General features: G+C 43.4%; 3 protein-coding genes across 23 annotated transcripts in view; all 3 read left to right on the plus strand.

The window, feature by feature from the left end:
• Positions 1-310: 310 nt before the first annotated feature.
• On the plus strand, positions 311-2,610 carry LOC122818101 (uncharacterized). Its single transcript, XM_050890322.1, has 6 exons — positions 311-341; positions 399-887; positions 968-1,259; positions 1,322-1,372; positions 1,470-2,031; positions 2,086-2,610. The coding sequence occupies exons 1-6, from the start codon at positions 311-313 to the stop codon at positions 2,608-2,610; spliced, it is 1,950 nt and encodes a 649-aa protein (XP_050746279.1).
• Positions 2,611-2,862: 252 nt separating this feature from the next.
• Positions 2,863-5,002, plus strand: LOC108021863 (uncharacterized). Its single transcript, XM_050890352.1, has 2 exons — positions 2,863-4,567; positions 4,689-5,002. Exon 1 carries the CDS (start codon positions 2,863-2,865, stop codon positions 4,060-4,062), a length of 1,200 nt encoding a protein of 399 aa, XP_050746309.1. The 3' UTR covers positions 4,063-4,567; positions 4,689-5,002.
• Positions 5,003-5,252: 250 nt separating this feature from the next.
• Positions 5,253-25,979, plus strand: part of LOC108021864 (peroxisomal acyl-coenzyme A oxidase 3) — a 53,851-nt gene continuing 33,124 nt past the window's right edge. For 2 of the 21 annotated variants that reach the window (XM_050890344.1, XM_050890343.1), the window contains exons 1-7: positions 5,260-5,375; positions 5,435-5,594; positions 5,725-5,859; positions 5,913-6,403; positions 6,469-6,946; positions 10,831-11,101; positions 13,610-13,764. In XM_050890344.1, coding sequence (XP_050746301.1) covers positions 5,356-5,375; positions 5,435-5,594; positions 5,725-5,859; positions 5,913-6,403; positions 6,469-6,946; positions 10,831-11,101; positions 13,610-13,764 — 1,710 coding nt within the window. In that variant the 5' untranslated portion in view covers positions 5,260-5,355. Of the gene's footprint in view, positions 5,376-5,434; positions 5,595-5,724; positions 5,860-5,912; positions 6,404-6,468; positions 6,947-10,418; positions 10,449-10,516; positions 10,661-10,801; positions 11,102-13,609; positions 13,765-13,821; positions 14,113-14,798; positions 15,004-16,804; positions 16,842-17,069; positions 17,121-18,024; positions 18,115-19,852; positions 19,890-20,117; positions 20,400-21,056; positions 21,264-22,608; positions 22,647-23,829; positions 24,035-25,879; positions 25,928-25,979 lie in introns of those variants that run through there. The other 19 variants (XM_050890340.1, XM_050890339.1, XM_050890338.1 and 16 more) reach the window with 19 other exon arrangements.

Below are 25,979 nucleotides of genomic sequence, written 5' to 3' on the forward strand. Positions count from 1 at the left end.
CCCAAGCATACAACTGCACAGACTTGGAGAACAACCAGAGATTGTTGAAGCCGCTGAAGGATGAAGTACGCGAGACAGTGAAGTCGCTGCTGATTCACCCTGGGAACGTCAGCGCCGTGATGCAGTAGCTGCGCTTTAGGTTTGGCCGACCGGAGCAGCTTATACGCAGCCAGCTGAACAGCGCGCAAGAGGTGCCGCCGATTTTCAGCAGCACCTGGCGAGGATCGTTCCCTTCGCAACCCGAGTGAGTAACCTCACGGCCTTCTTGCAGTCAGCGAAGGCGGAGCAGCACCTGTTGAACCCAACGCTAATGGAGGAGCTTGTATCGAAGCTTCGTACGAGTAAGCGAGTAGACTGGGCCAGGCACTCTGCATCAATCAAATCTTTTCCCACTGTAGCGCACTTCAGCGCGTGGCTACAAGAGTACGCAAACGTCGTGTGTACGGTTTTGGACTTCGGGGGAAAGGAGCCGAGCCGACGAGTTCTGCATGTGAGCGTCGACCAGAACGGATGCGATCAACAGGATGATCGGCATGGAGGTTGTCCCATTTGTGGAGGACAACATGCTGCGACGAGCTGCAGGGAGTTCATTGGAGCTTCGCCACCGGGTATGTGGAGCATGGTGAGGAGGTATCGGCTCTGCTTCACATGCTTACGGAGTGGACATACGACCGGGTCCTGCGATGTACATGGCGAATGCCAGATCAAGGCCGCAGATTGCATCACCGTCTGCTACATGGCGCGGACGAGCAGCGAAGATGGCCGTTGCAGCGAGGTGGCTTCAGGAGCCACAACGGAGGAAACCAGCAGTCAGCAGTTTTCAGGCGTGACCCGGGCAGGAGGTCTGCGCCACGAGGTGGTTACAGGAACCACGAGGGGAGCCAGCAGTCGGCAGTCCCCAGAAACAGCCTGGAAAGAAGGGACCGACCGGCCGATGGAGGCCGACTTTTGTTCCGTATACTGCCAGTAACGCTGTACGGAGCTGGTCGCCAGGTGGACACATATGCGCTCTTGGATGAGGGATCCTCCGTCACGATGATCGATGACGAGCTACGGAGGGATCTAGAAGTGCGAGGCGAACATCGACAGCTGAATATTCAATGGTTTGAAGGAGGGGCCAGCAGCAACATGGTGAGCATGGAAATAAGTGGAGCTGGGAAGCCCACTCGCCACGCTTTGAGGAACGTGTACTCTGTTTCGAACCTGAGTCTGCCGATACAGACGTTAGGTCGAGAGATGTCCAGGGCGTGCATAAAAATGTGCGTCTGCCAGTGAACCCCTACATCAATGAGGTGCCTGAGTTGTAAAGCTCGCGCCACAGGTCGCAGGCAGCGATGACGCGCAGGCACAAAGGATCCTCGAAGACACCACGGTGAAAGAAGGGGGGTCGCTACCAGACGGGGTTACTCTGCAAGATGGCGCACAGACGGCTGATCAATGTCGACAAGAAGTTGAAGCGCAACGGACAGTTGGCGTTGGAATACGATCATCAAGGATTACGTATCCAAAGGATATGCGAGGAAGCTGCAGCACGATGAGGTCGCGGTGACGACCGACGGGCTATGGTATTCGCCACATTTTGGTGTCGAAAACCCGAACAAGCCCGGTAAGGTCCGGCTTATGTTCGATGCTGCAGCCAAGGTTGGAGGAACCTCGCTAAATTTGGCGCTGGACAAGGGGCCTCAGCCATACAAGCGTTTGTCAGCCGTGCTCTTTCACTTCACGAAAGGAGCAGTCGGAGTCTGCGGTGACATTAAGGAGATGTTCCACCAAGTACTGATCCTACCCGAGGATCGGTGTTCCCAACGATTCCTTTGGAGAGATGGCAACGACGATGGATACCCGGATGCGTACGAGATTAACGTAATGACGTTTGGAGCAGCCTGCTCGCCGAGCGCTGCGCATCACGGAAAGACGGTGAATGCCCTGAAGTTTCGGGATTCGGATCCGAGGGCAGTTAAAGCCATCATCGACCACCACTACGTCGATGACTATGTGGACAGTTTCGCTACAGAGAGCGAACCTATCAGTGTATCTACCTGAGTGAAGGAGATATATGCGGAGGCTGGATTCGAATTATGCCAGTTTTCATCCAGCTCACCCATCGTTGAAGCGGCGTTGGGACCACCTGGACAAGTCAAGAGCGTCGGATGGGGTGGGGCTGAGCTGATGATCCTTGGAATGCGCTGGCAGGTAGCCACGGACGACTTCAGATTCAACGTGGAGTATCACCGAGTGCCAAGAAGCGTTCTAAGTGGAGATCGAGTCCCTACAAAGAGGAAGTATTTGAGCTTGCTGATGTCAACGTTCGATCCATCAGCGAAGCTGATGTTAAGAGAGATTTGGTGGCAGAAGATCCAGTGGGACGAACCACTACCGGAGGAGATAGGCCAAGCCTTTGCCGCCTGGCGCAGGGAGATGGACGCTGTGGGACAGTTCCGATGCCCTCGTCACTATTTTGAGCATGGAGCAGTTCGGACCATCGAGCTGCACGGGTTCGTGGATGCAAGTCAATCTGCATTCGCGGCAGTGGCCTATTGGAGGGTCATGTACGAGGTAACAACGTGCTGGTTAACTTCGTGTGAGCAAAAACGACGTGCGCGCCGATGAGAACGATGTCGATCCGAAGGTTGGAGCTGCAGGCAACGGTTCTTGGAACCAGACTTATGTATACAGTCAAGAAGGAACATAGTGTGGACATCAGCGAGACGGTGTTGTGGACGGACTCAAAGACGGTGCTGAGATGGATCGGCAGCACCCACTGCCGGTACAAGCAGTTTGTCGGCAACCGAGTGGCGGAGATCTTGGAGTCGTCGAAGGTTTCCCAGTGGCGATGGATACCTACAGTTAACAACGCAGCGGATGCGGTCTCAGAATAAGGCGGACCTTAGCCCGGAATCACGTTGGCTAAGCGGACCCGCATTTTTGAGGAAGCCAGCGAGCTGCTGGCCGGCGCCTGAGGAGGGAACTAAGCGTGTTCCAGATGCAACTGATGAGATGCCCAGTGAGTTTGCATTGATGGCCGCCAATGAATTTGTCATTCCGTTCCAGAAATTCTCGAGCTTCAGTCGTCTGGTGGGTTCCACAGCCTGGGTCTTGAGGTTTGCGCGTTGGTGTCGCAAGCAGAGAAGCGAGCTTGAGGAGTATGGACTCACTGCGACGGAGTGTGAGGCTGCGGAGACCCTGTTAGTCAGACAGGCCCAATTGGAATCTTTTCCCGACGAGATGAGGTCGGCGGAATGCGAAAAAAACGTCGCGAGCTCGAGTGAGATTCGAGGTCTGGCGTCTTACATGGATGAACACGGAGTTCTGCGAGTTTATGGCAGAGTTGATGCCGCACTGTGCATGCCCTACAGTGCGAGGAGGCCCGTAATACTGTCACACAGGCACAGTCGTACGGAATTAATCGTGAGGCACTTTCACGCCCAGATGAAGCATCAAATCGTGGTTGCGACGATTGCTCAGATAAGGACGAGATTCTGGGTCACGAAGATGAGACCAGTGATGAAGGAAGTAAGCTCGTCGTGCAACGAGTGCAAGTTGCAACGAACGCGGCCGATGTCGTCGATAATGGGACCCCTTCCAGAGGATCGACTGGAAGCGGGGAGATGGCCATTCAAGTACACCAGATTGGATTACTTTGGGCCACTGCTGGTGACTGTATACCGCCACAAAGAGAAGCGTTGGGTTGCCTTGTTCACGTGCTTGACGACAAGGGCGATTCATCTGGAGCTGGCGCATGACCTGTCGACGGGTTCCTGCATAATAGCGATCAGGAACTTCGTCTGCCGTAGAGGTCCAATATTAAGACTGCGGAGTGATAACGGCAAGAACTTCGTGGGAGCTGACAGGGAGGCCAGGCGATTTGGAGACGTGCTCGAGATGGAGAGCTTACAGAGTAAGTTGTCCAGCAGAAGCATTGAATGGGTCTTCAATTGCCCATCGAACCCGTCTGAGGGTGGAGTATGGACCCTGAATACCCTGAAGGAACTCGCGCCGAGGGATCATGTGTTGGACAGTGTTCCTGATCGAGGCGGAGAATGTGGTCAAGGGAGCAGCTAACCTGCCGAATACGCCTGGATTGGATGCGGAGCTGCCCAAGGAGGGTTCTACGCGAAAGCAGTGGAGGATTGCTCGCATGCTGCGAGACCGTTTCTGGAGGAGGTGGGTCCTGGAGTACCTGCCTACGCTTGTGCGACGCGAGAAGTGATGCCGGAGGACGGAGCCCATCCGCCAGGGCGATATGGTCTTCGTCTGCGATCCTGCCTTGCCCAGACGAAAGAGGCGCAAGGGCATCGTGGAGGAGGTTTAAGGCAACTCCATATGAAGCAAAACAATACCCTTGCAGATTGTATAATGATTTCAGTCAGAAGTTTGCAACGCAGTGAAGAGACGTTTCCGACCCCATAATGTATATATATTCTTGATCAGCGTCACTAGACGAGTCGATATAGCATTCTAAGCTTGGATATAACATTTTTAATTTAGTTCTGGATTTCGAATTAAATTTTTCAAAATCGGACGACTGAATTATATAGCTCCCATAGGAACAATCTGAAAATTAGTGGTAAAATAATATTGAAAAATTATATTTTCTGATATTCTTGGACTTTACTAATTGCCAATTGTATATTCCATTATATTTGTTTTTGGCCCGAAACTAATGCCCCGACGATTGCCGATAACAGCCAGAAGATTCTGAGAATACAACTTATCGGCGCGGCAAATGCCGCTTGAATGAACCGAGACGCGCAGCGTCAGTGCGCGGGCTTCCATATAACTGCAAACTTTTCTACGCGCTTAAGACAGCGAAGAGCTGCGCCGTACCGCACCGCCCCAGTGCGCGGAGAACTTAAAGCTTTCATTCTGAGAAGTCCCCCAAAAAATTTTTATTTGCTGGCAACTAATGAATGGAGTAGCGAATTTAGAAATAAGGTGCTGTTCAACACGTATTCTAAGAGTACTTAATGAATTAAATGTGCAAATTTTTGAGTTTTTTAAAGTCTTGGTATGCAAAAAATTCAAAAGATTTTAATTTTTTCATGTATATATAGTAGGCGCTTTGGCACACTTTCATTTGTGGACCGCCATCCTCTTGCCTTCTCCCTTCGGATACGGCATGCTTATGCCGATCAGCTGTTCGCTTTATTCACATCAGCTGAAACCGCTTAAAATTACATAAGCGATTTTAAGCAGCTGTGTGCAGAGGTTGTTACTTATGGTCCGTATCTTATCCGTGTCGTTAACTAGAAAAAGCTTATTACAATCTGTGGATTTTGGTCACTTAATTAATTAGACCAGCCATTTCGTACGTAGCGTTTCGAGAAGTCAATTGTATCGGCAAATTCTTAAAACATGGCTGACTTGAGCACGCAGTGAGTACCTCTGAATATCAAGGCGGCGTACGACTGACTGCCCTGAGCGACTATTACAGGGGCCGCAAGGAAAAACAGCCCGCAGTTAGCATTTTCGATAACAGGCAGATATTTCCCGAATTCCGCTGCGGACCTTTGGACCAGTACCGCCAACGGGCAAGTTTCTGCTACAAGCGCATGAACGTGCTGCTCGAGGGCGAGGATTACATCCGTATGAAGGTTTGTAATGCAGGCAGTGGAGTCAAAGTACAGACTTCTGTGATAATCATTATCGGAACTGCAGCTACTAAGTCTAATCGGTGCTTATAGTCCCATTGAGTAATCTGTTCATGTGCCCATCTGTATTTAGCACAAGGTGTGGCAGTGGATGGAACAGCACCCCGACTTCCAGAGGGAGCCAGAAGTGTCCAGCCTGGAGCGAATCCGCGAGTTGGCAAACAAACGCCAACATCTTTGGCAGCAACAGTTCTATGGCGCGAACGAGGTGGGATGCACACTCTACTGTTGAGGGGCTGTTTGAATGTCTTTTGTTTTTAGTACCTGGTTACGCCGCACCTTCTGCTAGCTTTTGGTCAGGCCATTTTTAGTTACGACTTTAGCACTTCAGTTAAGTTCGGCCTGTCATCGGGCATGTTCCCTACCACCTTGATATCCAACGGATCTGCCCGCCTAGGCAAATATGTCACCAAGATAGCGGACAACCGCATTCTAGGAGCCTTCGCCCTGACTGAAATCTCTCACGGAACCAACGTACTTGGCATGCGCACACGGGCAACATATGATCCTAAAAGGCAGGAGTTTATTATCCATACGCCAGACTTTGAGGCCGCAAAGTGTTGGGTTGGCAACCTTGGCAAAACCTGCACGCATGCTATCGTTTACGCCCAGCTATACGTTCCTGATGACGAGCACCAGGGTCTGGAGGCGTTCCTTGTTCCCATCCGAGACGATCGTACTCTGCTTCCCTTTCCCGGCGTAACAGTAGGCGATATGGGCGAAAAGATCGGCCTTAACGGCATCGACAATGGGTAATTATTTTCTTGTTTCATTAAAGTTTCAACAGAATCTATTAATTCGGTTCTGGGCATTGCAGCTTTGTGATGTTTAACCAGTATCGTATTCCTAAGGCAAACCTCCTGACTAAAACCGGTGATATCGATAAGCTAGGCAACTACACCAGCCAAATTAAGGACGATCGTAAGCGTCTCGGAGCCTCTTTGGGCGCCCTATCCGTGGGACGCGTTAATATTACAGCTATTGCATACGTGGCTCTGAGCAAGGCGGTGACTATCGCCATTCGCTATGCGGCTAGTAGGAGGCAGTTTGGGCCGACGAACAACTTGGTGGAATGGCCAGTTATCGAGTATCAATCACAACAATATCGGCTTATACCGCATTTGGCCACCACTATTGCATTGCGAGTTGCCACGCTTTGGTTAGGCAAAGAGATCGTAAATCTGACCATAAAGGGTTTCAGCGGAGAGGACACATCGCGGGAAGGCACGGAAATCCACGCAATATCTTCAGCTCTCAAGCCTGTCGCAACCTGGGCGGCAAGAGATGGCATCCAGGTAGATTTTTTTAAATATTTATAATAAAATTTTTTAATTTATAATAATGACTTGGCAATGAACACAAATTACCCGAGGTATCGTAGGTTTTTACGAACTTGTTTTTATTTTTAAAATGAAAAATACGAACATTTGTTACTTTTAATAATTGATTTATCACAAGAATGTTTAGTTTTTATCTTTTATGACAAATTACGGAAATATTTTCCTTAAAAAATATATAACGCAAACTCTTCTCATTAAATTAGTGTTGCATGGTTTTGAAATTCAAGTAAGCATGAAAAAAGAAAAAGAATAGAGCATTTGTTATCGCTTAATATTTTCTAAACCGTAGTTTATAAACCAGAAAGTTTGACAAATCTCAAGGACTCTAAAGTTTAAAATTTAAAGAGAAATCGATCTATTCAATTTTGAAATAATAGTTTTAAAGAACTTGGCTATAAATTTATATTTATATTTATATAAATTTATATTTATATTTATATAAATATAAATTTATAGCCAAGTTCTTTAAAACTATTATTTCAAAATTGAATAGAATTGAATGAATTTAAAATTTAAAGAGAAATCGATCTATTCAATTTTGAAATAATAGTTTTAAAGAACTTGGCTATAAATTTATATTTATATTTATATAAATTTATATTTATATTTATATAAATTTATATTTATATTTATATAAATTTATATTTATATTTATATAAATTTATATTTATATAAATATAAATTTATAGCCAAGTTCTTTAAAACTATTATTTCAAAATTGAATAGATCGATTTCTCTTTAAATTTTAAGTATAAGCAGCGCAATTTTTCTAGTGTTTTTCAAAATGTTAGGAGAGTTAATAAGAAGCTACCTAATATATAGAGAATATACCTTCTTAATGTAATGCAATCTTTATCTGTTTTTGTAACATGCTCTTATATTTCTACTGGATCCGACTTAATAATTTGTCCATTTGCAATAAAAACTGTTTTATCTCATTTTTCCGACAGGGATCTGTTAATTGTTTTGGGAGATTTCAAACTCCCTGATATTATACGGTTTCCTTTCACTGACTCACTGGTCTCTAACCCTTTATTTGTCCATGACTTAGTTTACGGTCTGTTAAAATTATCAATACACCAAGTAAGCTTTATACGTAATACACTAAACAGACAGTTAAATCTTGAATTTGTTTTTCATCCGTCTGAAGTTACGGTATGTAGAATTGACTCACCTTTTACGCCAGAAGACCGATATCATTCCACTTTGAAACTAACTATTTGTCTCCCCTGCGTTGATACACTGCCTCCATTACATTCTTTAACAAGTAGATGCTTTCGTAAATGTAACTATAATATTCATGATTTCTCAATATATTTAGACAAATTTATATAATCGCTTGGATATTGAAAGAGGTACGGGACTATTTTATTGTGGCCCTAACTTTTTTTTTTAATGAATGTTTTCATAATAGTCTTCGCCCAAAGTCAGACCTTTTTGGCTTACCAATGAGCTGCAAATACTTAGAAATCTTAAAACAAATTGCTATAAACAGAACAAAAATTCAGGTAGGCCATACGATTTTTTACTAAATGTGGTGGCCTTGACTAATTTTAATGTACTTGACAGTCATTACTATTCCCATGTATTAGAACCGATGTAATTTTCAAAGGATCCGAGGCAGATTTATAACTTTGTTAATGCTAAACGAAAGTCTTCAGCATTGCCATCATCGGTACGATTAAATTCTAACTAACATAATCACTTAAATAGGACAAATTGTATTTTTATACCCTTGAAGAGGGTATAATAATTTCAGTCAGAAGTTTGAAAGGCAGTGAAGGAGACATTTCCGACCCCATAAAGTATATATATATACATTCTTGATCAGCGTCACAAGACGAGTCGATCTAGCCATGTCTGTCTGTCCTTACGTTTCTACGCAAACTAGTCTCTCAGTTTTAAAGCTATCGGGCTGAAACTTTCCCAAAAGTCTTCTTTCTATTGCAGGTAGTATATAAGTCGGAACCAGCCGGATCGGACAACTATATCTTATAGTTCCCATAGGAACAATCGGAAAAAAAATTTAAAAAAAATTATATCTTTGGTGTTTTTTGACATACCTTTCTGAGCTTGGATATAACATTTTTAAATTAGTTCTAAATTTCGAATTAAATTTTATCAAAATCGGACGACTATATCATATAGCTCCCATAGGAACAATCGGAAAATTAGTGGTAAAATAATATACAAAAATTATATCTTCTGTGTTTTTTTTTACTTATGGAAAATAACATTTTTTATTTGGTTTTCAATTTCGAATTAAATTTTATCAAAATCGGACGACTTTATCATATAGCTGCCATAGGAACGATCGAAAAATTAGTAGGAAAACATGAAATAAAAATTATATCTTTTGTGTTTTTTAACATATAACCTTATAAGCTTGAAAATAACATTTTTTAATTAGTTCTGAATTTCGAATTAAATTTTATCAAAATCGGATGACTATATCATATAGCTGCCATGGGAAAATTAGTGGTAAAATAATATTGAAAAATTATATCTTCTGTGTTTTTTTTTTACTTATAACCTCCTACGCTTGGAAATAACATTTTTTATTTGGTTTTGAATTTCGAATTAAATTTTATCAAAATCGGACGACTTTATCATATAGCTGCCATAGGAACGATCGAAAAATTAGTAGGAAAACATGAAATATCGAAATATCGAAATATATCTTTCGTGTTGTTTAACAAGTAACCTTCTAAGCTTGGAAGTAACATTTTTTAATTAGTTCTGAATTTTGAATTAAATTGTATCAAAATCGGACGACTATATCATATAGTTGTCATAGGAACGATTGGTGCGAAAATAATATGAAACAAATTCAAGCTTTGGGCCTCTTTTAGGCTTGCCGAAGTTAACTTCCTTTCTAGTTTCTCCTGTAATTACCGAAAGTTCTCTCTTAAGGGGGTTGTCCCGTTTTCAAGACGTGAAAAATCTAATTTTTTTTATTGCATAAATCATATCTAAAACTTCTGTAGAATATGTGGTTAAAGGTATTTTTCGATATTCGATACCGTTACAACGTTAAAGTGCTGAAAAGGAATACCTTTTTCTTGAAACTACATTAATCTGTCTATCAAGATATCTAAAAAACGACTTGACCGATCGCTTTGAAAATTAAAGGACATGTTAGCACAAGTATGGCTATGGCCGGTTGTAAAATAATTAAAAAGGTGGAGTCGTTTTTTTTACACCACCAAACAGATAAAAAAACATATTTTTCTAGAATTTTAGATTTAAAATAATGTATAAACTGTATCCTTAATATTTTTCAATCTTTTACTATGCGCCATATACCCTTTTATACCCTTTACTCGTAGAGTATCTGTAACGCCTTTAGTTTTTATGATAGAAAAAAAATTTTAACTGAATTTCATTTACCACGCCCCCAAACGGCTAAAAAAAATGCTTAAATCAGTTAGCCGCCCAACATATACCAAAATAGACGGTAGGTGGCGCTTTAGAATATTTTTTTGCTTCTATATAATATCTCCATTTTGAATTTTCTCCCTCAAGCTGAGTAACGTGTATCTGACAGTCGAGGCACTCGACTGCAGCGTTCTTCCTTGTTTCAAATCGAATCACCCGTTTAGTCGGAATCCTGATGGCCAGCGGAGTAATTTTTTTCAAACCCCTATTTCATAGTTTTTTTATTGTTATTCAAAAAAATAAACCATGAACTTACAAAAAAATAACCAAAATATAATTACTTAATTACATTTTAAAAAAAAATTAGAATCAGACTGTCACAGATATGTATAATTATTTATAATCCCTGGAAAAAACTTAAATCAGTTACAGTCCTTTTATTTTTAAAAACATTACGTCAGGAGTGTCGCGAGGCCTGTGGCGGTCATGGCTACTTAAAGTCTTCTGGCTTGGGCGATCTGAGAAACGACAACGATGCTAACTGTACATATGAGGGTGAAAACAACACTCTTATTCAACAAGCATCCAACTGGTTGATCAGTCTACGTTGCAAAAATGCTGACTTTGTAGCCGTATCTCCGCTAGAGACAGTTTCGTTTCTAAAGGATATGGATGAGCTTTTGCAAAGCAAAAGCCAGGAGGGTACGCCTGCCGAAGCTATGGATGTTCGCAGTGAGTATTTAATTATATAAATCAAAAAGAAGATACTAGCTAAAGTCGAGTGCTACTTGAGCCGATCGGGTTACTTTTTGATAAAAAAAAAGGAAATTGCTCTTGTAAGCTGACAAGACCACACTAAATTGCTCATGCGTATTATAGGTTATTTAAAAAAAAATTTTCATGGGCTGTTATAATTTTAGTTATTAGATTGCCACGCAGTAAAAAAGTCGTGTCCGACCCCTTAAAAGTATATTTATTTTTGATCAGCATCACTACAATATTCTAGTCATATCCGCCTGTTCGTCGTTAAAGCTATCGGGATGAACTGTTTCCAACAGTCTTGATACCCTTGCAAAGGGTATAATGATTTCAGTCAGGAGTTTGCAACGCAGTGAGGTAGACGTTTCCGACCTCATAAAGTATATATATTCTTGATCAGCGTCACTAGATGAGTCTATCCGTCTGTCCGTTTCTGCGCAAACTAGTCTCTCAGTTTCAAAGCTATCAGGCTGAAACATTCCCAAAAGTCTTTTTTCTATTGCAGGTAGTATATAAGTCGGAACCAGCCGTATCGCACAACTATATCTTATAGCTCCCATAAAAACTATCGGGGAAAAAATGTAAAAAAAGATTATATATTCGGTGTTTTTTAGCATATAACCTCCTACGCTTAGAAATAACATTTTTATATTAAAAATTATATCATATAGGTGTCATAGAAAAGATGGGAAAATTGGTGGGAAAATAATATGAAACAAATTATAGCTTTGGGGCTGTTTGCATATTATTTAATAATATTAATCGGACTACTCTAACATATAGATTTTTAATATCACTGAAGTTAGCAACAATCCTTAAGAATTTCATATGGTGTTACTAGAGATGATTATTTGTTATAACTGCAAGGGTATACAAACATCGGCTTGCCGAAGTTAACTTCCATTCTTGTTTTTTTTTTGTAGTTAGTATATAAGTCGGAGTGCCTCGACTATCAGTTAACCGTTATAATAGTAAAAGGAACTCTAGGGTGATTGAGATTTGCAAGGAGCAAAACAATTTTTTCAGAGTCTGCAGAGTGCACTTAAGGACGTTTACAATATTTGGTCATAACTTAATGAGATCGTCCGATTTGAAGAATTTATAGGTAGGTATTAAAAAACAAAATTTAATTTATACTTTTATTTAAAAAGTGGGCAGCACAAAGAATATAGACTTTTAGGCGTAGCACTTTGCTTTGCAAGAATCTCAAATAACCTGCATGGTCTATCCCAACATTCTATCTTTTATAGTTTTATAAAATTTTTTTTAGGTATTGAGGAAAGCAATATGTGTCCGTTAAAAATTGTTTTTTAGCATCAAAACTACCGTTTGCAGAGTAATGGGTTTCTCATAGCCGAGGGTAGCAACCATTGCGTTTTTCCTTGTTTTCGTTTAAAGATGCTGTTACTTAAAAATATTTTTTCAATCAAAAAACTTTCGCCAGTTATTTTAGTTTTACTTTTAACAAGAAAGGAAATTAACTTCGGCAAGCCAAAGTTTGTATACCCTTGCAGTTATAAGAAATAATCAACTTTAGAAAATACTTTTTTTCATATTATTTTCCCACTAATTTCCCGATTTTTTCTATAACAGCTATATTATAAGTCGTCCGATTTTGATAAAATTTAATTCGAAATTCAGAACTAATTAAAAAATTTTATTTCCAAGCTAAGAAGGTTATATGTCAAAAAGCAGAAAAGCTATAATTTGATATATATTATTTTCACACCAATTTTCCGATCGTTCCTATGACAGCTATATAATATAGTCATCCGATTTTGATAAAATTTAATTCGAAATTCAGAACTAATTAAAAAATGTTCTTTCCAAGCGTAGAAGGTTATATGTTAAAAGCCACCGAAGATATATATTTTTTTAATTTTTTTTCCGATTGTTCCTATGAGAACTATAAGATATAGTTGTCCGATCCGGCTGGTTCCGACTTATATACTACCTGCAATAGAAAGATGACTTTTGGGAGAGTTTCAGCCCGATAGCTTCAAAACAGAGAGACTAGTATGCCTAGAAACGGACAGACAGACGGACATGGCTAGATCGACACGTCTAGTGATGCTGATCAGGAATATATATACTTTATGGGGTCGGAAACGTCTCCTTCACTGCGTTGCAAACTTCTGACTGAAATTTTTATACCCTCTGCAAGGGTATAAAAATGCAGGAAACAGGAGTACGTTTTGGAAATATGGAAAGAAATTAGTTTTACTATAAAAGCATTCTTATAAAAAGAAAAACGTATCTTTAGCATCTTATTCTTCCATTAACAGAAGTTGGAAACCGTCAGAAGAGCAATTAATATCATATATTATTAATAAGTAAAATATTGCAACAACTTTTGTTTTGAGAAAGGACCACAGTTCGTGCAACATGAAACATTTTGATAAGCACTTTAAACGAAAAGTTTTTCTGAAACACACAAAATTAATGTGGAATCCGGACCACACCTGAATGGCTTTCTTATAGATCTTCTAAAAGCGCTTAACTGGCTTACTGCCTGGCAGCTGGAGACGACTGTTAAACGGGTCGAAGAACAGCAGCGTGATGGAAAGAATGCGTTTGAAACGCGAAACAATATTCAGGTTTTTTATGCCCAAAAGCTTTCTATAATATACGGCGAGGTGAGATTCTTACCTTCCATACGTAGAATAAAACTAATTGTAAAAGACCTTTTATAGCGCACAATTTACCATGTTTTTTACAAGTTTGTAAGCTGCTTACATGATTCTGTCGAAAAAAAGGTGCTTGAGCAGTTGCTATCATTTTACGGAGCTCATCTAATCACCAAGTACGCCTCTGTTTTTTATCGAGGTGGCTACTTTCGCGAAAACTCACACGAACTGAAATTATACGAGAAGGGCATTCTTGGCCTGCTTTCCGACCTTAAGGATGAAGCCATTGCTCTGGTGGATGCCATTGCACCCACAGATTTTATTTTGAACTCTCCCTTGGGCGTGAGTGATGGAAATGTAAGTGACTTTTAATTATACCCGTTAATCGTAGAGTAATAGGGTATATTAGATTCGTTGAAACGTATGTAACTGGTAGGAAGAAGCGTTTCCGACCCATAAAGTATATATATGGCGAGTCGATCTAGCCATGTCCGTCTGTCCGTATGAACGCTGAGATCTCAAAAACTATAAAACCTAGAACAGTCAAACTTTTTTATACAGATTCTTGGGCTTCCTGCGCAGCGCAAGTTTGTTTCAGCGGGGTGCCCGCCCACTCTAACGCCCACAATCCCCGAAAGTCTGTAGCGCCTTCAGTTTTTATGAAAGAAACAAAATTGTAACTGAAGTCTGATTGTCTCATCAATACCTAACGACTGACTTAGAAAAATGGGCGTGGCACATTTTTTAAGCAGCAAAGTGATATTTGAAGGCGCCACCCTTCGGCTATTTCAAACGGACTTAAGCGTTTTAACCGGGCGTTCTAACGCCCAAAACTGGTTAAAACGCTTAAATCTGTCTGCCGCCCACATAGCATCTTCTGAAATAGCAGGTAGGTGGTGCCCTAAAATATCGCTTCGCAGCTCCTTTTTCCTTTTGCTCTCTTAAGTTGAGTAACGGGTATCTGATAGTCGAGACACTCGACTATAGTGTTCTTCCTTGCTTTTAAACTCGATATTTTTCCATCAAATCTATTCATTATGTAGGTCTACCAGCATCTTCAGCGCGCAATTGTTTCCGCTCCGGGTGTCTTCGAGCGACCTCATTGGTGGCGTGACGTGACTTACAAGGATTACCTAAAGGGATCAAATTTGTAGGTTAATTAAATTATGATGTACATTACATATCGATCATCGCTTTTAAAAATAATTATATTTCAATGAAACTATTATTAAAGAATAAGTGTGTTGACATGATCTGATCTTTCTATCTCGACCAACTTAATCCATTGTAACGAACTGATTAATTTGCCTTATGCTCTGTACGAGAATTGTGCAGCTAGCTCAGTAGATTCTGTGTGTTCGTCCCACCAAATTTATACAAACGTGACTGTCCAGTAGTTCAGTGGGAATGCACAGAATTCACAGGTTTGTAGTAGGTTTATTGCGGGTATAACTACAGTCGGCCTTATAATTTGCTTGACCTCGTTGTCTCCGACGGTACGGGCTGTCTCGATGTTCTCTCGCCACGTTGACACGTTGTTCTAGTTTTGTAGCTCCCTGAAGATTCTTGTCCGCTGCTGACGCGTTGACTTGGTGACTGCTTGGCAACGATTCTGTCTCTTTATGGGGTCAGCCGTGCGGGCTTAGGAGATTGTCACCGTTCTCAGACTAGGGTGAACAGACTGACGAGTTCTCCAGGATAACTCCTCTCGACACACGACCGCCTGTCCCTTGCTGTGTCCCGGATGGTCCCACTGGGGTTTCGGCTCAGATCGTTCGGACAGTCAAGGCGAAACGCCAGAAAGCTGCCTCGCTCTTCACTTCACTTCTACGCTTTGTGGCCGGGACACGCCAAAGTAGTGCTTGGGGCGAAGTACACTTGTGTTCGACAGGCTTACCCCCTTACCCCCGGCCATCACTGCTCCAAGTCTGATGGACCGTCCAGGCGTAACGCCAGGACTTCGTTGGCAGGAATAAGCAGACCGTCTTGACTTAGCCGTGTGGTGCCCCTTTAACGTCTCGACGTAGCAATCTTGCTCCCACGGCACTGCTTACGGCGACTCGCCTTGTTGGGGCTCCCAGTTGGTTGGTTTTCAGTTCACTTGGTATCTGATCGACTGCTTGTCTTAACTCTTCGACTCTTCTCGTGATCGACTGACCGTCCTCGACTGATCGTAATCGACTGATCCTGCTGCCAGCGCCTTGCGGGTTTATATAGGGCCTCCGGGAACCGTTCTTCTCTTATGCGCACGGCCCGCCGAAACTCTCCACACCGGGTCCAAAGTCCATGGCTCCTGTTTGACCTTCTTGTCCTTCATGCGCTGCTTTCCGCCGACGTCCAGCCCGATACTGCCGTCCCGTTGATTCCCGTGATGCATATGGCATGCTTGTGTGCCGCTCCGCTGCCGAGATGTGGCACCTTCACTCTTGGTCCAAAGTTCACGGCCGCTTTCAAAGTCCGGCGGCGTACCATTACTTCCTTTTGCTCACGGCACCGTCGACCCGCCCGCTAAGTCTCCTCTCTCTCTTTCTCCATCCTTGATCTCCAAACTCTCTTGGTCTCCAAACCCCCTTGCTCTCCATACTCTCTTGCTCTCCAAACTCCTATGTTCTTCAAACTCTCACGTTCTCCAACTCTCACGTTTTCCGTCCTTGATCTCCAAACTCTCACGTTCTCCAACCGATCTTCGCCGCGCCGTCACTACGCGAATTCGCCGGGTACCTGGTGAACGGCCGGCCATCTGCTGCTGGGATTTGTGAGGAGTTAATCAACTCCTCACATCCCCCCCTTACTTCGGGAAAGATTTAAAAAGGAAACATCGGTCCCACTCTCCGGCGTTCTAAACTTTCGCCAGTTATTTTAGTTTTTCTTTTAAAAATGCAGGAAACAGGACTATATTTTGGAAACATGGAAAGAAATTAGTTTTACTATAAAAGCATTCTTAGCATATTATTCTTCCATTAACAGAAGTTAGAAACCGTTAGAAGAGCAATTAATATCATATATTATTAATAAGTAAAATATTGCAACAACTTTTGTTTTGACAAAGGACCACAGTTCGTGCAACATGAAAGTTTTTCTGAAACACACAAAATTAATGTGGATCTTTTAAAAGCGCTTAACTGGCTTACTGCCTGGCAGCTGAAGACGATTGTTAAACGGGTCGAAGAACAGCAGCGTGATGGAAAGAATGCGTTTGAAAAGCGAAACAATATTCAGGTTTTTTATGCCCAAAAGCTTTCTATAACCTACGGCGAGGTGAGATTCTTATCTCCATACATAGAATAAAACTAACTGTAAAATACCTTTTATAGCGCACAATTTACCATGTTTTTTTTACAAGTTTGTAAGCTGCTTACATGATTCTGTCGAAAAAATGTGCTTGAGCAGTTGTTATCATTTTACGGAGCTCATCTAATCACCAAGTATGCCTCTGTTTTTTATCGAGGTGGCTTCTTTCGCGAAAACTCACACGAACTGAAATTATATGAGAAGGCCTGCTTCCGACCTTAAGGATGAAGCCATTGCTCTGGTGGATGCCATTGGACCCACAGATTTTATTTTGAAATCTCCCTTGGGCGTGAGAGATGGAAATGTGAGTGACTTTTTATTATACCCGTTACTCGTAGAGTAATAGGGTATATTAGATTCGTCGGAACGTATGTAACTGGTAGGAAGAAGCGTTTCCGACCCAAAAAGTATATATATGGCGAGTCAGTCTAGCCATGTCCGTCTGTCCGTATGAACGATGAGATCTCGAAAACTATAAAACCTAGAACAGTCAAACTTTTTCATACAGATTCTTGGGTTTCCTGCGCAGCGCAAGTTTGTTTCAGCGGGGTGCCCGCCCACTATAACGCTCACAATCCGCGAAAGTCTGTAGCGCCTTCAGTTTTTATGAAAGAAACAAAATTGTAACTGAAGTCTGATTGTCTCATCAATACCTAGCGACTGACCTAAAAAAAATGGGCGTGGCACATTTTTTAAGCAGCAAAGTAACACCCTTCGGCTATTTCAAACGGATTTAAGCGTTTTAACCGGGCGTTCTAACGCCCAAAACTGGTTAAAACGCTTAAATCTGTCTGCCGCCCACACAACATCTTCTGAAATAGCATGTAGGTGGTGCCCTAAAAAAACGCTTCGCAGCTCCTTTTTCCTTTTGCTCTCTTAAGCTGAGTAACGGGTATCTGATAGTCGAGACACTCGACTATAGTGTTCTTCCTTGCTTTTAAACTCGATATTTTTCCATCAAATCTATTCATTATGTAGGTCTACCAGCATCTTCAGCGCGCAATTGTTTCCGCTCCGGGTGTCTTCGAGCGACCTCATTGGTGGCGTGACGTGACTTACAAGGATTACCTAAAGGGATAAAATTTGTAGGTTAATTAAATTATGATGTACATTACATATCGATCATCGCTTTTAAAAATAATTATTTTTCAATGAAACTATTATTAAAGAATAAGTGTGTTGACATGATCTGATCTTTCTATCTCGACCAACTTAATCCATTGTAACGAACTGATTAATTTGCCTTATGCTCTCTACGAGAATTGTGCAGCTAGCTCAGTAGATTCTGTGCGTTCGTCCCACCAAATTTATACAAACGTAACTGTCCAGTAGTTCAGTGGGAATGCACAGAATTCACAGGTTTGTAGTAGGTTTATTGCGGGTATAACTACAGTCGGCCTTATAATTTGCTTGACCTCGTTGTCTCCGACGGTACGGGCTGTCTCGATGTTCTCTCGCCACGTTGACACGTTGTTCTAGTTTTGGTCCCACTGGGGTTTCGGCTCAGATCGTTCGGACAGTCAAGGCGAAACGCCAGAAAGCTGCCTCGCTCTTCACTTCACTTCTACGCTTTGTGGCCGGGACACGCCAAAGTAGTGCTTGGGGCGAAGTACACTTGTGTTCGACAGGCTTACCCCCTTACCCCCGGCCATCACTGCTCCAAGTCTGATGGACCGTCCAGGCGTAACGCCAGGACTTCGTTGGCAGGAATAAGCAGACCGTCTTGACTTAGCCGTGTGGTGCCCCTTTAACGTCTCGACGTAGCAATCTTGCTCCCACGGCACTGCTTACGGCGACTCGCCTTGTTGGGGCTCCCAGTTGGTTGGTTTTCAGTTCACTTGGTATCTGATCGACTGCTTGTCTTAACTCTTCGACTCTTCTCGTGATCGACTGACCGTCCTCGACTGATCGTAATCGACTGATCCTGCTGCCAGCGCCCTGCGGGTTTATATAGGGCCTCCGGGAACCGTTCTTCTCTTATGCGCACGGCCCGCCGAAACTCTCCACACCGGGTCCAAAGTCCATGGCTCCTGTTTGACCTTCTTGTCCTTCATGCGCTGCTTTCCGCCGACGTCCAGCCCGATACTGCCGTCCCGTTGATTCCCGTGATGCATATGGCATGCTTGTGTGCCGCTCCGCTGCCGAGATGTGGCACCTTCACTCTTGGTCCAAAGTTCACGGCCGCTTTCAAAGTCCGGCGGCGTACCATTACTTCCTTTTGCTCACGGCACCGTCGACCCGCCCGCTAAGTCTCCTCTCTCTCTTTCTCCATCCTTGATCTCCAAACTCTCTTGGTCTCCAAACCCCCTTGCTCTCCATACTCTCTTGCTCTCCAAACTCCTATGTTCTTCAAACTCTCACGTTCTCCAACTCTCACGTTTTCCGTCCTTGATCTCCAAACTCTCACGTTCTCCAACCGATCTTCGCCGCGCCGTCACTACGCGAATTCGCCGGGTACCTGGTGAACGGCCGGCCATCTGCTGCTGGGATTTGTGAGGAGTTAATCAACTCCTCACATCCCCCCCTTACTTCGGGAAAGATTTAAAAAGGAAACATCGGTCCCACTCTCCGGCGCTCTAAACTTTCGCCAGTTATTTTAGTTTTTCTTTTAAAAATGCAGGAAACAGGACTATATTTTGGAAACATGGAAAGAAATTAGTTTTACTATAAAAGCATTCTTATAAAAAGAAAAACGTATCTAGCATATTATTCTTCCATTAACAGAAGTTAGAAACCGTTAGAAGAGCAATTAATATCATATATTATTAATAAGTAAAATATTGCAACAACTTTTGTTTTGACAAAGGACCACAGTTCGTGCAACATGAAAGTTTTTCTGAAACACACAAAATTAATGAGGATCTTTTAAAAGCGCTTAACTGGCTTACTGCCTGGCAGCTGAAGACGATTGTTAAACGGGTCGAAGAACAGCAGCGTGATGGAAAGAATGCGTTTGAAAAGCGAAACAATATTCAGGTTTTTTATGCCCAAAAGCTTTCTATAACCTACGGCGAGGTGAGATTCTTATCTCCATACATAGAATAAAACTAACTGTAAAATACCTTTTATAGCGCACAATTTACCATGTTTTTTTTACAAGTTTGTAAGCTGCTTACATGATTCTGTCGAAAAAATGTGCTTGAGCAGTTGTTATCATTTTACGGAGCTCATCTAATCACCAAGTATGCCTCTGTTTTTTATCGAGGTGGCTTCTTTCGCGAAAACTCACACGAACTGAAATTATACGAGAAGGCCTGCTTTCCGACCTTAAGGATGAAGCCATTGCTCTGGTGGATGCCATTGGACCCACAGATTTTATTTTGAACTCTCCCTTGGACGTGAGAGATGGAAATGTAAGTGACTTTTTATTATACCCGTTACTCGTAGAGTAATAGGGTATATTAGATTCGTCTGAACGTATGTAACTGGTAGGAAGAAGCGTTTCCGACCCAAAAAGTATATATATGGCGAGTCAGTCTAGCCATGTGCGTCTGTCCGTATGAACGATGAGATCTCGAAAACTATAAAACCTAGAACAGTCAAACTTTTTCATACAGATTCTTGGGTTTCCTGCGCAGCGCAAGTTTGTTTCAGCGGGGTGCCCGCCCACTATAACGCCCACAATCCGCGAAAGTCTGTAGCGCCTTCAGTTTTTATGAAAGAAGTCTGATTGTCTCATCAATACCTAGCGACTGACCTAAAAAAAATGGGCGTGGCACATTTTTTAAGCAGCAAAGTAACACCCTTCGGCTATTTCAAACGGATTTAAGCGTTTTAACCGGGCGTTCTAACGCCCAAAACTGGTTAAAACGCTTAAATCTGTCTGCCGCCCACATAACATCTTCTGAAATAGCAGGTAGGTGGTGCCCTAAAAAAACGCTTCGCAGCTCCTTTTTCCTTTTGCTCTCTTAAGCTGAGTAACGGGTATCTGATAGTCGAGACACTCGACTATAGTGTTCTTCCTTGCTTTTAAACTCGATATTTTTCCATCAAATCTATTCATTATGTAGGACTACCAGCATCTTCAGCGCGCAATTGTTTCCGCTCCGGGTGTCTTCGAGCGACCTCATTGGTGGCGTGACGTGACTTACAAGGATTACCTAAAGGGATAAAATTTGTAGGTTAATTAAATTATGATGTACATTACATATCGATCATCGCTTTTAAAAATAATTATATTTCAATGAAACTATTATTAAAGAATAAGTGTGTTGACATGATCTGATCTTTCTATCTCGACCAACTTAATCCATTGTAACGAACTGATTAATTTGCCTTATGCTCTCTACGAGAATTGTGCAGCTAGCTCAGTAGATTCTGTGCGTTCGTCCCACCAAATTTATACAAACGTAACTGTCCAGTAGTTCAGTGGGAATGCACAGAATTCACAGGTTTGTAGTAGGTTTATTGCGGGTATAACTACAGTCGGCCTTATAATTTGCTTGACCTCGTTGTCTCCGACGGTACGGGCTGTCTCGATGTTCTCTCGCCACGTTGACACGTTGTTCTAGTTTTCTAGCTCCCTGAAGATTCTTGTCCGCTGCTGACGCGTTGACTTGGTGACTGCTTGGCAACGATTCTGTCTCTTTATGGGGTCAGCCGTGCGGGCTTAGGAGATTGTCACCGTTCTCAGACTAGGGTGAACAGACTGACGAGTTCTCCAGGATAACTCCTCTCGACACACGACCGCCTGTCCCTTGCTGTGTCCCGGATGGTCCCACTGGGGTTTCGGCTCAGATCGTTCGGACAGTCAAGGCGAAACGCCAGAAAGCTGCCTCGCTCTTCACTTCACTTCTACGCTTTGTGGCCGGGACACGCCAAAGTAGTGCTTGGGGCGAAGTACACTTGTGTTCGACAGGCTTACCCCCTTACCCCCGGCCATCACTGCTCCAAGTCTGATGGACCGTCCAGGCGTAACGCCAGGACTTCGTTGGCAGGAATAAGCAGACCGTCTTGACTTAGCCGTGTGGTGCCCCTTTAACGTCTCGACGTAGCAATCTTGCTCCCACGGCACTGCTTACGGCGACTCGCCTTGTTGGGGCTCCCAGTTGGTTGGTTTTCAGTTCACTTGGTATCTGATCGACTGCTTGTCTTAACTCTTCGACTCTTCTCGTGATCGACTGACCGTCCTCGACTGATCGTAATCGACTGATCCTGCTGCCAGCGCCCTGCGGTTTTATATAGGGCCTCCGGGAACCGTTCTTCTCTTATGCGCACGGCCCGCCGAAACTCTCCACACCGGGTCCAAAGTCCATGGCTCCTGTTTGACCTTCTTGTCCTTCATGCGCTGCTTTCCGCCGACGTCCAGCCCGATACTGCCGTCCCGTTGATTCCCGTGATGCATATGGCATGCTTGTGTGCCGCTCCGCTGCCGAGATGTGGCACCTTCACTCTTGGTCCAAAGTTCACGGCCGCTTTCAAAGTCCGGCGGCGTACCATTACTTCCTTTTGCTCACGGCACCGTCGACCCGCCCGCTAAGTCTCCTCTCTCTCTTTCTCCATCCTTGATCTCCAAACTCTCTTGGTCTCCAAAATATTGCAACAACTTTTGTTTTGACAAAGGACCACAGTTCGTGCAACATGAAAGTTTTTCTGAAACACACAAAATTAATGTGGATCTTTTAAAAGCGCTTAACTGGCTTACTGCCTGGCAGCTGAAGACGATTGTTAAACGGGTCGAAGAACAGCACCGTGATGGAAAGAATGCGTTTGAAAAGCGAAACAATATTCAGGTTTTTTATGCCCAAAAGCTTTCTATAACCTACGGCGAGGTGAGATTCTTATCTCCATACATAGAATAAAACTAACTGTAAAATACCTTTTATAGCGCACAATTTACCATGTTTTTTTTACAAGTTTGTAAGCTGCTTACATGATTCTGTCGAAAAAATGTGCTTGAGCAGTTGTTATCATTTTACGGAGCTCATCTAATCACCAAGTATGCCTCTGTTTTTTATCGAGGTGGCTTCTTTCGCGAAAACTCACACGAACTGAAATTATACGAGAAGGCCTGCTTTCCGACCTTAAGGATGAAGCCATTGCTCTGGTGGATGCCATTGGACCCACAGATTTTATTTTGAACTCTCCCTTGGGCGTGAGAGATGGAAATGTGAGTGACTTTTTATTATACCCGTTACTCGTAGAGTAATAGGGTATATTAGATTCGTCGGAACGTATGTAACTGGTAGGAAGAAGCGTTTCCGACCCAAAAAGTATATATATGGCGAGTCAGTCTAGCCATGTCCGTCTGTCCGTATGAACGATGAGATCTCGAAAACTATAAAACCTAGAACAGTCAAACTTTTTCATACAGATTCTTGGGTTTCCTGCGCAGCGCAAGTTTGTTTCAGCGGGGTGCCCGCCCACTATAACGCCCACAATCCGCGAAAGTCTGTAGCGCCTTCAGTTTTTATGAAAGAAACAAAATTGTAACTGAAGTCTGATTGTCTCATCAATACCTAGCGACTGACCTAAAAAAAATGGGCGTGGCACATTTTTTAAGCAGCAAAGTAACACCCTTCGGCTATTTCAAACGGATTTAAGCGTTTTAACCGGGCGTTCTAACGCCCAAAACTGGTTAAAACGCTTAAATCTGTCTGCCGCCCACATAACATCTTCTGAAATAGCAGGTAGGTGGTGCCCTAAAAAAACGCTTCGCAGCTCCTTTTTCCTTTTGCTCTCTTAAGCTGAGTAACGGGTATCTGATAGTCGAGACACTCGACTATAGTGTTCTTCCTTGCTTTTAAACTCGATATTTTTCCATCAAATCTATTCATTATGTAGGACTACCAGCATCTTCAGCGCGCAATTGTTTCCGCTCCGGGTGTCTTCGAGCGACCTCATTGGTGGCGTGACGTGACTTACAAGGATTACCTAAAGGGATCAAATTTGTAGGTTAATTAAATTATGATGTACATTACATATCGATCATCGCTTTTAAAAATAATTATATTTCAATGAAACTATTATTAAAGAATAAGTGTGTTGACATGATCTGATCTTTCTATCTCGACCAACTTAATCCATTGTAACGAACTGATTAATTTGCCTTATGCTCTCTACGAGAATTGTGCAGCTAGCTCAGTAGATTCTGTGCGTTCGTCCCACCAAATTTATACAAACGTAACTGTCCAGTAGTTCAGTGGGAATGCACAGAATTCACAGGTTTGTAGTAGGTTTATTGCGGGTATAACTACAGTCGGCCTTATAATTTGCTTGACCTCGTTGTCTCCGACGGTACGGGCTGTCTCGATGTTCTCTCGCCACGTTGACACGTTGTTCTAGTTTTCTAGCTCCCTGAAGATTCTTGTCCGCTGCTGACGCGTTGACTTGGTGACTGCTTGGCAACGATTCTGTCTCTTTATGGGGTCAGCCGTGCGGGCTTAGGAGATTGTCACCGTTCTCAGACTAGGGTGAACAGACTGACGAGTTCTCCAGGATAACTCCTCTCGACACACGACCGCCTGTCCCTTGCTGTGTCCCGGATGGTCCCACTGGGGTTTCGGCTCAGATCGTTCGGACAGTCAAGGCGAAACGCCAGAAAGCTGCCTCGCTCTTCACTTCACTTCTACGCTTTGTGGCCGGGACACGCCAAAGTAGTGCTTGGGGCGAAGTACACTTGTGTTCGACAGGCTTACCCCCGGCCATCACTGCTCCAAGTCTGATGGACCGTCCAGGCGTAACGCCAGGACTTCGTTGGCAGGAATAAGCAGACCGTCTTGACTTAGCCGTGTGGTGCCCCTTTAACGTCTCGACGTAGCAATCTTGCTCCCACGGCACTGCTTACGGCGACTCCCCTTGTTGGGGCTCCCAGTTGGTTGGTTTTCAGTTCACTTGGTATCTGATCGACTGCTTGTCTTAACTCTTCGACTCTTCTCGTGATCGACTGACCGTCCTCGACTGATCGTAATCGACTGATCCTGCTGCCAGCGCCCTGCGGGTTTATATAGGGCCTCCGGGAACCGTTCTTCTCTTATGCGCACGGCCCGCCGAAACTCTCCACACCGAGTCCAAAGTCCAGCTTTCCGCCGACGTCCAGCCCGATACTGCCGTCCCGTTGATTCCCGTGATGCATATGGCATGCTTGTGTGCCGCTCCGCTGCCGAGATGTGGCACCTTCACTCTTGGTCCAAAGTTCACGGCCGCGTCCAAAGTCCGGCGGCGTACCATTACTTCCTTTTGCTCACGGCACCGACGACCCGCCCGCTAAGTCTCCTCTCTCTCTTTCTCCATCCTTGATCTCCAAACTCTCTTGGTCTCCAAACCCCCTTGCTCTCCATACTCTCTTGCTCTCCAAACTCCTATGTTCTTCAAACTCTCACGTTCCCCAACTCTCACGTTTTCCGTCCTTGATCTCCAAACTCTCACGTTCTCCAACCGATCTTCGCCGCGCCGTCACTACGCGAATTCGCCGGGTACCTGGTGAGCGGCCTGCCATCTGCTGCTGGGATTTGTGAGGAGTTAATCAACTCCTCACATCCTCCCCTTACTTCGGGAAAGATTTAAAAAGGAAACATCGCTCCCACTCTCCGGCGCTCTAAACTTTCGCCAGATATTTTAGTTTTTCTTTTAAAAATGCAGGAAACAGGACTAAATTTTGGAAAAATGGAAAGAAATTAGTTTTACTATAAAAGCATTCTTATAAAAAGAAAAACGTATCTAGCATATTATTCTTCCATTAACAGAAGTTAGAAACCGTTAGAAGAGCAATTAATATCATATATTATTAATAAGTAAAATATTGCAACAACTTTTGTTTTGACAAAGGACCACAGTTCACAAACACACAAAATTAATGTGGAATCCGGACCACACCTGAATGGCTTTCTTATAGATCTTTTAAAAGCGCTTAACTGGCTTACTGCCTGGCAGCTGAAGACGACTGTTAAACGGGTCGAAGAACAGCAGCGTGATGGAAAGAATGCGTTTGAAAA

This window comes from Drosophila biarmipes, unplaced genomic scaffold (genome assembly GCF_025231255.1).
Source record: "Drosophila biarmipes strain raj3 unplaced genomic scaffold, RU_DBia_V1.1 ptg000019l, whole genome shotgun sequence".
NCBI lineage: Eukaryota > Metazoa > Arthropoda > Insecta > Diptera > Drosophilidae > Drosophila > Drosophila biarmipes.